The following is a 13814-nucleotide window of genomic DNA, read 5'->3' as shown; positions in this document are numbered from 1 at the left end:
TAGAAAATGAGTAATACTAGAAGAGATTAATTATTGGAACTTACAAGTTTCACACCGAATACCAAGAAAGTTGGATGGACAGAAGCAGAAGAAGCCATTTACTGTGTTTTGACAAGTCCCTCCATTCAAACAAGGTCCAGAATCACATGCAGATGGAGCTGCAAAACAATATGTAGAAATTATTATTATGATCGTTTTCATAGTCAACATGATAACTCTCTTTAAGAATGTTGTATAATCCGTTCCACTGATTGGTCGAAAGTGGGTTCATGTATTTCTTCATGCCTGCAAAACAACAAACTAAGTTGGTTACCAACTTAAGGGGAATGGGCATAGTTAACAAGATTTCTGTCCACTGCCCCTTAACAGCATAGTTAAATTTGCCCGAGATCCCAATTTGATTGTGTGCAAAATGTTGCTTTCTGTGGTGATTGCGGATACCATAAAAACCAGCCAGATTTATCGAAAATTTTAGACAACTCACGCAATTACTTGCTCATTGTGCAAGTGCGCGCAACGGATATGACATATTGATGAAACTATACCAGTTCGTGACTCCTGTTTGTTCCATATTTAATATTTTGAGTATTGTTGAAAAATAAAACATCGTTGGAAAGAATCGAAAGGAAATTTAAGAGCAACATTTTGCATTAAAATTTCAGCATATAAATTTGTCCAGAATGAAGGTGTCACGTCGCAGTAGTGCTTTTTAAATGCATGACATAAACACTTTCAGTGTTAAATAATTAAAGTTATCAAACAGGAAAATATGTCAGGAGATATGCACATCAGAGGATGGTTTAATAATCTAAGCTCAAAACAACCATTACATTTTTACATGGCTTACACACTGATACAGTAGTATATTAAATATTAAGCCATGGGGTCGGGATGCTTAATTTTAACCAACCAAGTCATGTCGGCTACAATTTACAACTCAGAATTTTTGACTCACGTTGTTCACAGAAGATGTTTGCATTTGAATTTGGAGGACATATGCAGTCAAAGCGATTCACACCATCGATGCAGGTACCACCATTCAGACAAGGATTGCTGACGCATTCGTTGTTATCTAATCAAAACACATGGGAACATCATATTGCAATTATAAACTCTTAAACAATAAAGTTTAATTTGGCAGTATTAAAGGCAGTAACCATTTGGTGCAAGGCACTTCAGCTCTGCTTCATTTCAAATGTACATTTAATAAACACAGCAAAAGTCAATCACGAAGTTTTAAACAATATGGTCATATTTGACAATTAAGGCAGTAGCCATTTGGTGCAAGACACTATTCATATACCTATAGCTCTACTTCATTCAAGAATGTAATTACACCGGCAAAGAGTTAGATGCTGGAATATTCTTAAGTCATTGAACAATATAGTTTTGTTAATTTACATTTGTTGGTGTCTTGAAAACTAAATAAGTATTAATTTCCATGGCAGCTTCCTTCCTCGTTACGAAAAATATATTATACAAATGGTCCGTGGGTAGAATATGCCAACCGGGCTTATAATTGGGTCAAAAATCCATGTTTGAAAAGTTGCTTTAAAATATTTCCATCAAAGAAAGAAGTACATACCCAGTAGCGACTTAAAATAAGCTTAGAGTGCATCCATGTGACTTCAAACCCCTGGACTCCAACAGTCAACATGAACAGATTTTTTTTACAGCATAAAATTAGGATCGTTATTCAGTAATAAAAAGCATAATAACTAAATACCATAGAGATATCATACTTCCATGAAAATTTTGCAGTCTAGTTTATAAACGGTCAGAGACTGGGCTATTTTGATGCCTGAAATTCTAATATTTCATCAATAAATTTGTTTTGAATAAAGTGAGCCCCAAACGATAATGCAAAGTCCACTTACTTGTTTCACAGTTGGTACCAATATAACCAGGGATACAATTACAAAGATATCCATTGACCCGACTAACACAACTTCCTCCATTTCTGCATGGCAAATTCAGACACTGGTTGACGACTTCAGGAAAAAAAAATGACGAAAAATTGATTACAAAAAAGTACATCACCAGAGAAATCTTAAAACATATGTACAAACTTAATGATTTCAAATGACTTCCCAATGACTTCCCAACCATGCCATAGGGCATGTTAAAAGGTGGTGAGGGATAAGCCATGACCCTAAGATTTTTTGCAGTCATGCACTGTCTCCTGCAAGATTTCAGAATAAAGGTGAGGATGATGCTGACGATGATATGAATAATAATGATCAATTAAAACTTGTTCTATGCAATTAACATAAAGTTCTCCAACAATATAATTTCATTGGTTGATGAATAAACTCTCAAATCTATGATGCCGATTCAATAAATTCCCCTAACACGGCCACAGTTTGCTGACCCTAAATGACCTTTTACCTTGGTCATGTGACCTGAAATTCATGCAGGATGTTCAGTGATACACATTATCTTATGTTCATGTTTCATGAACTATATACATAAACTTTCATAGTTCTGGCAACATTTCAAAAACATAACCTAGGTTAAGATTTTGATGTGGATTTCCCCAACATGGTCTAAGTTCATTGACCCTAAATGACCTTTGATTCCGGTCATGTGACCTGAAACTCAGGTACCCTTATGTTCAAGTTTCTTGAACTGGGACCATATACTTCCTAAGTTATGATGGCATTTCAAAAACTTGTCCTTGGTTAAGATTTCAATGTTTACTCCGCCAACGCCACTGTCACCGTCGGAAAAGCAGCGCATGATCATAAAAATGACTAATAAATAAATAAATAAAAAATTAAGCTCACTTGTCTGGCAGAATTCCCCAACGTATCCTTGAACACAATTGCATGTGATACCTATGGTACCAACAATACATGTACCTCCATTTTGACAAGGACTCGGGTTGCAACTTGGTGTTTCTAAAAGAAAAACAAATCAATATGAAATGACATGGTTAATACAAAAATTATGATTATTGCTCCTATAGTTTCAAGGTAGAACATAAAAAAATTCTAGGAAATAAGTTGACATTCTGTCAATAAAGCTATGTAGTCTAGTTTGCATTACAACACTAAGAAATATGCGTTTAATTTTTTTTTACAAACCTATAAATTAAATTGCCTTCATTTACCTGTTTTGAGAACAATAAAAAAGAAGAGGTATATAATGTATATTCCAAACATTCCAAAAATTTATCAAGACCATATTATGGTCACATACAGTCTTATCACTTTAAAAAAAAATGGAAGCCAATTAAACCTTTCAAAATTGTAAAAAAAAATATTGGAAACTGTATCAGGCATTTAAAACAAACAAAAGCAATTTCTATAATATACAACTTTCTTTTTTTTCAGTTTGTACGATGATATGTGTTTGAAAGAACTATAAAGACGAACTTTGCTAAAAACTTACAAATTATATAATCGTTATATTTTTATAATCGTTAGAAAAGAAATTTTTGCAGCAAAATGCAAACACTGTCTTCCAGTTTTCGACCATATTTTGTCTGAAATAAAATCTTATTTTGGTATGGAAAAGAATATATATAAAACAAATCTGAAAGAGAAGAAAATCATAAAAAGGTGGTCATCTTTTACTGTATTACATTAAGTCTCTCAGATATCCTTCTAAAATACATATATATATATATATTTATATATATCTTGTATGGATTTTTTCTTTCCTTTGCACTTTGATTTTTCTTTTTTAATATAAATGTTACAACAATTTCATGGAGTATTGTATTGTAAATATCTAAATTTTGTGTAATATACTGTCTCAATTATTCAATTATGTATTGTCAAAAAATATGTTTTATAGTGATTTCAATAAAGGGACCCTGTGGAAGGGTTAAAAAGAAAAAAAAACTTACGAATTTCACAAAAGTCTCCTTGAAAACCGCTTCGACATAGGCAGTTAAATCCAGGCTGCTGTGTAGATGGTACACATGTCCCTCCATTCTGGCATATATTTGGACGCAAGGTGCATTGGTCTGGATAATGATGAGATGGGAACATTAATTTCAGAAAAAAAGGATTTTTTTTATCAATTTCAATTTAATTGTTTATTCCATTTCCATTCAAAACATAATACAAAGTAATATAAATCAAGTACAATTTTACAGACGAGCATTCTTACTTCGTAAAACAAAAAACAGTGTTTTGAGGGGGTCCACTAAAAGCAAAGCCTGTAAAGTGTGGATTCCCCTTGGAAATGAAGAAAATACTGAAAATTTATTCATATGTGTGTGTATATGTACAGGAAAGAAAAAAGAGAAGGAACAAAAAGGTCAAAATCATATTGATGTAAACATAATTACTGAACAAATGCAAAGCTATTCACACAAAGAGGTCTTCGCTATGAAGAATATGTTGTGCACTAGACAGAAAAAAAGCAGAAAGACAGAGGGAATTGAAGGAAAGGCCAGAGCATTCATTGAAAAATAATGTTTGGCATAATTTTCAAAGAAAATATCATTAAAATTCATTATCATAATAAAATAAAGACAATACCCATCATTATAACATTTGTAGGAATATTGAGAATGGTATCAACAACTTATAGCATGATCATAAATCATAATTCTTTTATGATCGAATTATGACTATTCTTACAATTATGATGTCCTCTGGTTCAAAATGAATATTCAAATCTTAGTATCTATGTACATTTTCTACTTACAAAAGCCATCAAATGATTAACTCATATATTGGACCTCATGGTTTGATATTTTGATGAACATACAGAACATCAATTCTTTTAAAATTTTATTGTGATTTCTATGAATAATACACGAAACGAACAACTTACTATTTTGACAGTTTACACCGGATAAGAAAATGGGGCATGCGCAATCATACCGGTTCTGTCCATTGTTACACGTTCCCCCATTCTGGCAAGGCTGGCTCAAACATTCATTAATATCTGTGTTAAAATAACAAGTTCATAAAATGGCAGTATCACAGATGAAGAAAGAAGCTTGTAGCCATGTCATCAGATCCCTTGTGGTGAGTAGACAGATTAGAATCTTTTGTCTAATATCAATTAAGTACTGAAAAGTTGCACACATCCTGGGGAGCGTTACACAAAGATTAGCAATCAATCGCTAAATGAACTGACCAATCAAGAGCATTGTTACACAAGCATTTGGCTCAAAATACTGACTAGTAACCAGTCAGAAGCATTCTTTCATATTTGCTATTAATTGCAAACCCTGTGTTACTGGGCCCAGATCGCATTAACAGGGTAGTTCAGAAAGCTGACAAACAAGAGAGCATGACTCCATCATGTTGAAGCAGGTTGGATTAATCGCATAGGAGTACAAAATTTCTTTCACAGCTGCAACTTTAAAAGCTTTTTTCATTTAATTCATTTCAGCCTATATTTATGCGGAATGTACACTACTTTATTGATAGTTATGCGATACGTCGTTTGTTATCAAAGAACATCATTATGTTTTGAATGATCTTTTATGCAAAGCCATATCAGGTTCTACAATGATTCTCCTTTTCCATTTTTAGAATCTATTGTAAAATGAGCATTCTTTGTTACTGCTTACATTTTACTCTTTATACATGTATGTGCATGTGCATGGTTTGAAATAATGTATCAATATTTTTCATGGGAATGGAAAAAATTATTAATCACACCATTTTCTTCTGGCAAGTCACATGTTAAATGGAAGTCAAAATTTTCTAAGTCAATCATAGGCATTGAAACTCAAGAATGAGAAAGATACACATGAACCTATATTTGTTAGCGGACAGCTTCTCATTAACATGACTCTGTGGTCTTGTGGGAAGTATGTAGACAAAAGAAAAACAAGGCAAACGCCAAGAGTTGTCTCGCCTGCATATTGCAGTCATGAAGAGAATGTATGTCAAAACTATGCTATACGACTTCCGAGGTTGTCAGCAGTTTAGGGGGTGAATTGTGGTTCTGAAAATTTACATATGCAATAATACTATAGGCCTACTTTATCCCTAGGAAATGAGATAACACTAAGAAAACTGTTAATACTATGAAGCTATAATGATTTACATGGAAGTAAGGAAATGAATATTAGTGAAAAAGAATGTAATTCATAATAATGTGAGTGAAAACTTTGACAGCTTTTCTATTGTACCTTTGGCAAATTTGTGTGAATATTATAAATGGTGCCAAGAACTATAGCTCATTAAATAAATAACAACAACAGCTTTTAAAGAATAAACAAGTAAAATACAAAATCTGGTTCAAGTATAGAGAGTACTGAGTTCTGAAGTAAAATGTTCATTGACCTTTGACCTTAATCAAATTCAACTCACATTCGAACACTTGACCTGCACCTCCAAAAGATGGACCTCTTGTATGAATTTGGCAATCCTACCTCAAAGCTGTAGAAAGTTATTGGGTGTACAACACAGCACAGTGCCAGTCATGGAAAGTTCATTGACCTTTGACCTCATTCAAATTTGACTCATATTCGAACTTGACCTGTGCCTTCAGGAGATGGACCTCTGGTATGAATTTGGTGATCCCACCTCGAAGCTGTAGAAAGTTATTGGATGTACAGCACAGCACAGTGCCAGTCATGGAAAGTTCATTGACCTTTGACCTTTTGACCTTATTCAAATTCGACTCATATTCGAACTTGACCTGTGCCTTCAGGAGATGGACCTCTGGTATGAATTTGGTGATCCCACCTCGAAGCTGTAGAAAGTTATTGGGTGTACAACATAGCACAGTGCCAGACATGGAAAGTTCATTGACCTTTGACCTTATTCAAATTCGACTCATATTCAAACTTGACCTGTGCTTTCACGAGATGGACCTCTGGTATGAATTTGGTGATCCCACCTCGAAGCTGTAGAAAGTTATTGGGTGTACAACACAATTGTTGACGACGACGCCGCCGACGCCGCCGACACCGGAAATAGTGATATCTATGTCTCGCTCCGCTACGCAGGCGAGACAAAAACAAGCCTTTGATAAATCGGTGGTTTATAAGCAATATTGTCTTTTCTTTTGTCTATATATAAACATATATAAACATGTATTGAATAACCCTTGATATCAAATAATAACCTTGTCAAATATAACCTTACCTTGGCAGTTAGTATTTGGATCAAAACCAGGTGGACAAACACAGAAAAATGATATTCCAGAATCCACACAAGTTCCTCCATTCAAACATGTAGTTGGGGTACACAAAGCTATAGTGTATAAAGAATAATGTAACAAGTCAATGTTTAGTTATGCACTAGTCTATATATTAATTTCTCTGTTTATTTATACATATGTTAAAAAAAAAGGACTAACCTATTGGTGAATAAACCAATTCACTCCAAAAAGAATTATCAGTATAATAATTGCAATAATTAAAAAAAATACTTATATGCATTTGTGCCCACTTTTATACCAAATGTTTTGTTGGGTTTTTTATTCTCTTCATTCTAATTTTTTTGTAATTCATATTATTATCACTATTACCATTATTAATATCATCATCATCAATATAATTAGTATTACAAGCTTTTATTATCATTAGTATCTGCAACGTACTATTATTAAAAACAATATTACCATTTTTATTAGGCCTATAAATGATCCATATAATTATTTTCACTAGTATTTTCACCATCATGAAAAGCACTAACAAATTTTTTATAACCATTATCATCAACAAAAGTAATCCCTTCTTCTCATGCTAACTAAAGTTTTACATTGCATCTAACATTATTTACCAGGAAGCATTTCATGAAAAGTTTGTCATTGACTTTCACCAACGAGCCGAGAGCAAATAAGTCGGGGAAAATCACTGACAGAACTGTTCATGAAAGGCTCCCCAGGTGATTATCAATGCCATATCACTCACAAGGGGTGTTCACTGGTGTAGAGCCAAGTTGGAATGTCTGTCCACTGATAGTTCCTTGCACAAACACAATGTATCCTGAGCCGGGCTGAAGGTTATTGACCGGGACGGTAAACTGTCCATTTGAAGCTTGGTTAGGATTGACGGGGACATTTTGGACAAGGTTTCCCTGCAAATCATCAACTTCTAGGGTGTATTGGGCAGACCCACTTGGTAGCTCGCTGAATACGATTGTGGCCGAGGTCGGGGTGACTGTGCCGGTACGTACTACGACATTCAGAGCTAAAAAGGAAATGTAGAAAGTATGATTACGATGATGATTTATACTGCTTGGCTTTATCTTTGTTCTGTGGATCTCATTTTCATTTACCAGAGGCTTGACGATTATGAAAAGTGCATTTTTTCCTAGATCTACATATACTTTATCTATATATACATGTATATTGTGAATTGCCTTGATTAGATATTTCACAGTTTCTGTTATCATCATTCTTCTTACTCTTCTTTTCCTTCTGTTCTTTTTATTGAGATCCTTTTTATCACTGCTTTGATAATTGTTATCATCGTTGTAATGAACAGTAACAGTATTTTGGCATCATCATCACCTGCCTTATCATTATCAAGAGTCACGTGCAGATCAAGGTAAATATGGGGCATTCCCCCCCCCCATGCAGGTTTGCAATAATCCCCCTTGGAGTTGAAGATTGAAATACATCCCTTTTAGGGGTAAAGACTATATTCAATTGTCAGATTCTTTTTTTTTTTAAGAAAAAAAAATCATGTAATTTTCTTTTTAATAATGATTACATGGGGTTTAATTATCTTTCTTTATGTTTTTGCTAACAATTGCAGCCTTTTTTTTGCAAAATAAAACAATTTGTGTGTGCTTGTCAATAGATTCAACTAAGTAGATGAATTGAAATTCTACCCCTTTCAATCCTGGACCGACCAATTTCAAAAATATTAAAATCATAATTTTAATTATTATTATGCTTAGTCGATATTTTGAAATTTATTTGATGGATACTTACGAATCTGACAAGTGGTTCCAGTAAATTGAGGAAGACAAGCACATCGGAATGCATTGATGAAAGGCTGTTGACATGTGCCTCCATTTGTACAAGGGTTACTCGAACACTCGTTGATATCTTTTCAAGTTGTGGAGAAAGATGGAAAGAATATTGTGAGTTCCTTGTTTCATATTTAAGAAAAAATCATATTCATATCATCTGAAGCAAATTACCACTCTAAATGCTCTCACATTCAAATAATGCTAACAGCTGAAACAGATGGATCATCATTATGTGTGTAATTCCATACAAAATAGTGCAGATGACTCTCACAAGAATTGTGTCAAGTTATTATCATAATTGTTTTTTTTTTTAGTTATTATTTAACCGGTGTCCATAATTTTTAGATTCACTAGTTATTACGTGACTTATAGGCTTTTGCTCCTTATCACTATGATAAAGTTTCTTTCACATTTCAACCTTGCAACCAGAACTAAAGCCTTTGGCCCATATTCTGAAGTCAGGTTTATTTCAAATTCTGGTTTCAAGTTGTGGTTTAACTATTGAAAGCCATAAATCTCTAACAGTAGAGGTTCAACGTACCAGCACATCTGACTCCCAAAATATTATTAACTGCCTGGGAAGGATAAGTGTGACAGTTGTCTTCACCATTAAAGAATTAGAAAAGAACACAGTAGACATGAGAAGCATTCACCGTAAACAAAATTTTGAAAAATTTGGCTTCCCATAATTTTAGCAGTTAGACCATGATCTATTAAAGTTAAACCTAAATTCAGAATACGGGCCTTTCTCTTTGCAAAAGTTCCAAAGCACTCTGCAATACCCTAGCTTCATCATATCAGCACTTACCCAACTAAAATAAAATACTAAAACTCGACAACAAAGTTGTATATATGGGCCTAAAGAATTGATTTTTCCAATGTCACCAATGACATTAAAGTCCAGCTAGAGTTTTGGTTAAGAGTAAAAAATCCACATTTTAGTACTTGAGTATTATCTAAACATACCAATCTTACAAGAGTAGTAGTCATTGAATAATATTTCAACTGCCAAATTTCTGTGAAAATTCAAATATTCAACTCTTAGATTTATCTAGCACCCTCTCTTGTGAATGTTTTTTTAAGCACTTTGATCTCTTATCTTACAAAGTTTTTTATTTCATATCTGGAAACTACAAAGACTATACCATACAGTTCTGACATTTTCATTCCATTCCACTATGTTGATTCATCGTAATAAAACTTTTGGAATGAGTTTTAAATTAAAACAAATGCAGATATCTTCCATTTTGGAAATATTCTTTTTACTGACTGGATACCTGACAAAAATAGATTTCAAATTAAAAACAAGGTATAAAACACTTTTTAATTTCACATCATAAGTCCTATCTATTTCAAAACATATTCATATAATCTAGTAACAAACTGCAATTATGACTGAACAATTTAAAGATTTACGAATTACTACAGTGAGGATTCAAACACAGATAAAACCAACCACTATAATAGGAGGGGGAAAAATTAACAATTCTTGCTTACCTGTTTGACAATTAATTCCAGAGTAGCCGGGAAGACAGTTGCATGTATAACCTGATGATACTGCTTGATTATTTTGGCACAATCCTCCATTTAGGCAGGGGGAAATGTCACACACATCTTGGTATCATTCAAGAAAAGGAAAATATACATAGCATCTTAGTTGGATATTGTGTGAGAAAGGGTATATTGTCACACAGATCTAGGTATTATCATGACAAGACAGATCAAAATAGCAAAGCATTTTAATTAAATAACATGTGAAACAATCTATTCACTTTTGTCTAACATTAATGGTAAGCGGAACAGTTAATGATTTGAAGAAATAAAGGGACCTACTAGGAGTGTGTGCCTGGATCAATTCAGAAAGATATTTTGTAGCATGACCATAAATAGGATTTGAATTTTAAGAGAACTTTCAAATGTATTCAAAAACCTGATAAGGAGCCAGTGCAAGCAAGGTGCATTTTGTTTGATTCTTTTGAAAAAAAGTTGGTTTTAGCGCAAACACAGAGAATTTTGAGAACAGAACCTTACACTTTTGAATCCTTCGGTCTTATAAAATAAAACCCTCGAGAAAAAAAGTACAGAAGTACATGTAAAAAGGTTTATGTTTATGTTGTTCAATGGGCTACAGAAGGCTGAGTTTCGAAGAAATGAATGTTTCATAATAGACTTTGTGTGTTTTTAAGAGACTTACTCGGCGTCTGTGTGTTGGCACGACCAATATCGAGAGGTCCCTCTGCGGTGCGACCAGTCACTTGCACCTGGTAGGCGGTGTTGGGCTGTACTCCATTGAAGGTGTAGCGGAAAGTACCGTCTGGCTGTATCTGGGCGGGGCTGATTACACCAGTCTGTACCGGTTGTCCCACAATGTCTAGCAACGTCACATCGTATGAGCTGTACTGGCCTGGGGGCTGGGTGTAGCTAATGATGAGGGTGTTGGGGTTTGGTGTGTTGAAATTTATTGGTATTGACCGAGCTGTTGGAGAATAAAGCATGAACAAACTGTGAGATGAAGTAATTGTTTTTTTTTTGAAGTGTTTAATTGTGATTATCAATAATTAATGATCATGCTTTAGTAAAACACGGGGAAATATGTTACTTAATCAACGTTGCATCTAATAACTAATGCTTGAATTTTAGGAAATATTAATACTTCTCTTAGTTCTCTTTATTTTTATGTTTTGCTCTCTTCTAAGGGCCTTGAGCATTTAATAATACCTAATGTATGAATCATATGTATTATTATTATTATCAATAAAGACTGACTACTATGAATCAAATAGCAAATTAACTTGCAAATCAACTATGAGTTCCCTTTTCTAGATAATCAATATTAGAGCATGATTTGTTCATCACGGACGGACATTTGATAGATTTTGAAAGTTTTGAAGGCTTGTAACAAATTAGGAATAAGATGAACAAGGTTCCTTTGTGTTTTATAGTGAAGGGTAGGACATAGTATGCTGAATGATTAAAAAAGTTTGTTGCCATGGTTACCTACAAACACAGGTATCCACTAAATGTGCCATATCACGGACGGACAAGATAGAAATGTGGTTTTTAGAATTTTTGTACATTTTTATTGTTTCTATCTAAACAGCTTTACATGGACCAATTATTGTTAATGCACCTAACACTCGGGTATGTTAGCTTCTATGTTCAGCATATTGAATTCTTAACCAATATCAAACTTCCGAGAGAATTGCAAATATTTTCCATCACGGACGGACATCATGGACGGACATCACGGACGGACACAATTAAAATACAATGGAAGTACTCTGTAAAAAGTTCTTAGTACTTTTTTGGTAAACAAATGCAATTGTTTTGATGATTTGTACATATTTTAATAATATTAAACAGTATTAGTTGCACAATCAAGTTGCTACAACTTCAATCAAGTTGCTGCAACTTGATTTAAGATGTAGCAACTTGATTTCTATGCTAGACGCACAGTATAATCTAGACATACGATTGCTCTTAACACATTTCTTGTCAAAATCGAACGTAAAGAATAAGTGATGTACATGTATAACAAAAAAAAAATAAAAAACGTAAAAAGCCATTGATATGCAGGCAGAAAGGAGCAAATTCACATGACAGTCCTTTTACTTTTAGAAGATGTTAGTATTCATAGAGAATTAGCAAGTGAAAAGACTTTAAATGAAAAATTGACATCCTGGTTCTTCCCGCATACATTTTTTACATAGTTTTTGTGGCTCAACTTACCCCAGACGATGGCACAACTTACCCCACAGATGGGGCAAGTTGAGCAATTTGACATCCTTTTTTTCAAAGGTCACAATGACATTCAGCGTGGGGGTAGAAAGTTATATATAGGTGAAAAATATTTCCCAAGACACAAATTTAAAGGTAAGGTACTTATTTCTACAATATTACTAGTCATATCAATTCTAACGTGCAAAATGCAAAAAGTGTCACAACTTACCCCGCTTTCCCCTATTGTCTTTTTAAAGTGTAGAATACAAGTAGGTTCAAAATCAACAGCTAGTTGATTATTGATCATGTTGATACAAGTATTTTTATGATCATGATGATTTTAGGCATTAATTTTCCAAGAGCAAAGATGTTTTTTAAGGTCCAAAAACTAAATCTAAAAGATTAACAGGTCACTGATCCTTATGCTTGTTTGTTGGATCAACACTTGTCAGGGGCTCTCTTTAAATCCATCTTTTGCATTAAAGCGGAGACACCCCATAACATCAACAGCCCTCATGTATTTAGGCCCTGACCGAATCCAAAATTGAAATTGATATTCAAATCCAAAGCTTAACTTCTAAACACTGCAGTGCAAGCTTTATGCATTTTCACAGTTTACCAGATAAGCGATTTGCTTAAAATTAGCTCCAAAATGGACTTCGAAAAAAGGTATTCATGTAATTTTCACAAACCTATGTTCTGTTAGAAGCATTGTGAATCCATAAGTTTGTACATGGAAAAATTGATTTTTCTGCTTATCAGATTATGCATTGCATTCTACTTCTTCTCCATCACTTTCTGCAAGCTTGAATTGATGAAATCTACAGCTTTGGACGTGTTCTTGCCATACTTTGTTTCCCGCTTTTTTGGCATATACATGTACATGTAGCTTTTCAACTCTATCTGCATTCCAATAATGCTTAACAATTTTCCTGACAACAATATAGCCCCAATAACGGCCAAACAAAGATATCACAAAAAATTGTGAAGAGTTGTAGGCTTATTCCATTTGAGTTCTGAATAATTCTCAGAGCCATTTTTCACTGCAATTAGAAGCTAAAATTAAACTCATAATCTGCTCAGCAAAGTTTCTCATTTGCATATGAATCTTTCCACAAGTATTTCACTCTTCCGTCCATGATGAAATTAATGTCCGTCCGTGATCATTTTTGATTGATTTATTGTATG

The 13814-nt window shown here is 33.8% G+C and overlaps 1 protein-coding gene across 1 annotated transcript in view; it reads right to left on the bottom strand.

The window, feature by feature from the left end:
- Positions 1-13814, bottom strand: part of LOC121422569 — a 134221-nt gene that overhangs the window by 48744 nt on the left and 71663 nt on the right. The window contains exons 47-57 of the mRNA XM_041617715.1: positions 11101-11382; positions 10404-10520; positions 8866-8982; positions 7838-8116; positions 7068-7175; positions 4792-4905; positions 3854-3973; positions 2787-2900; positions 1878-1991; positions 956-1072; positions 45-158 (exon numbers count right to left, since the gene is read on the bottom strand). Coding sequence (XP_041473649.1) covers positions 45-158; positions 956-1072; positions 1878-1991; positions 2787-2900; positions 3854-3973; positions 4792-4905; positions 7068-7175; positions 7838-8116; positions 8866-8982; positions 10404-10520; positions 11101-11382 — 1596 coding nt within the window. The remainder of the gene's footprint in view (positions 1-44; positions 159-955; positions 1073-1877; positions 1992-2786; positions 2901-3853; positions 3974-4791; positions 4906-7067; positions 7176-7837; positions 8117-8865; positions 8983-10403; positions 10521-11100; positions 11383-13814) is intronic.

This window comes from Lytechinus variegatus, chromosome 10, assembly GCF_018143015.1.
Source record: "Lytechinus variegatus isolate NC3 chromosome 10, Lvar_3.0, whole genome shotgun sequence".
Lineage (NCBI taxonomy): Eukaryota > Metazoa > Echinodermata > Echinoidea > Temnopleuroida > Toxopneustidae > Lytechinus > Lytechinus variegatus.
Note: the sequence above shows the minus strand (reverse complement) of the source record. Positions and strands in the feature narration are given on the sequence as shown.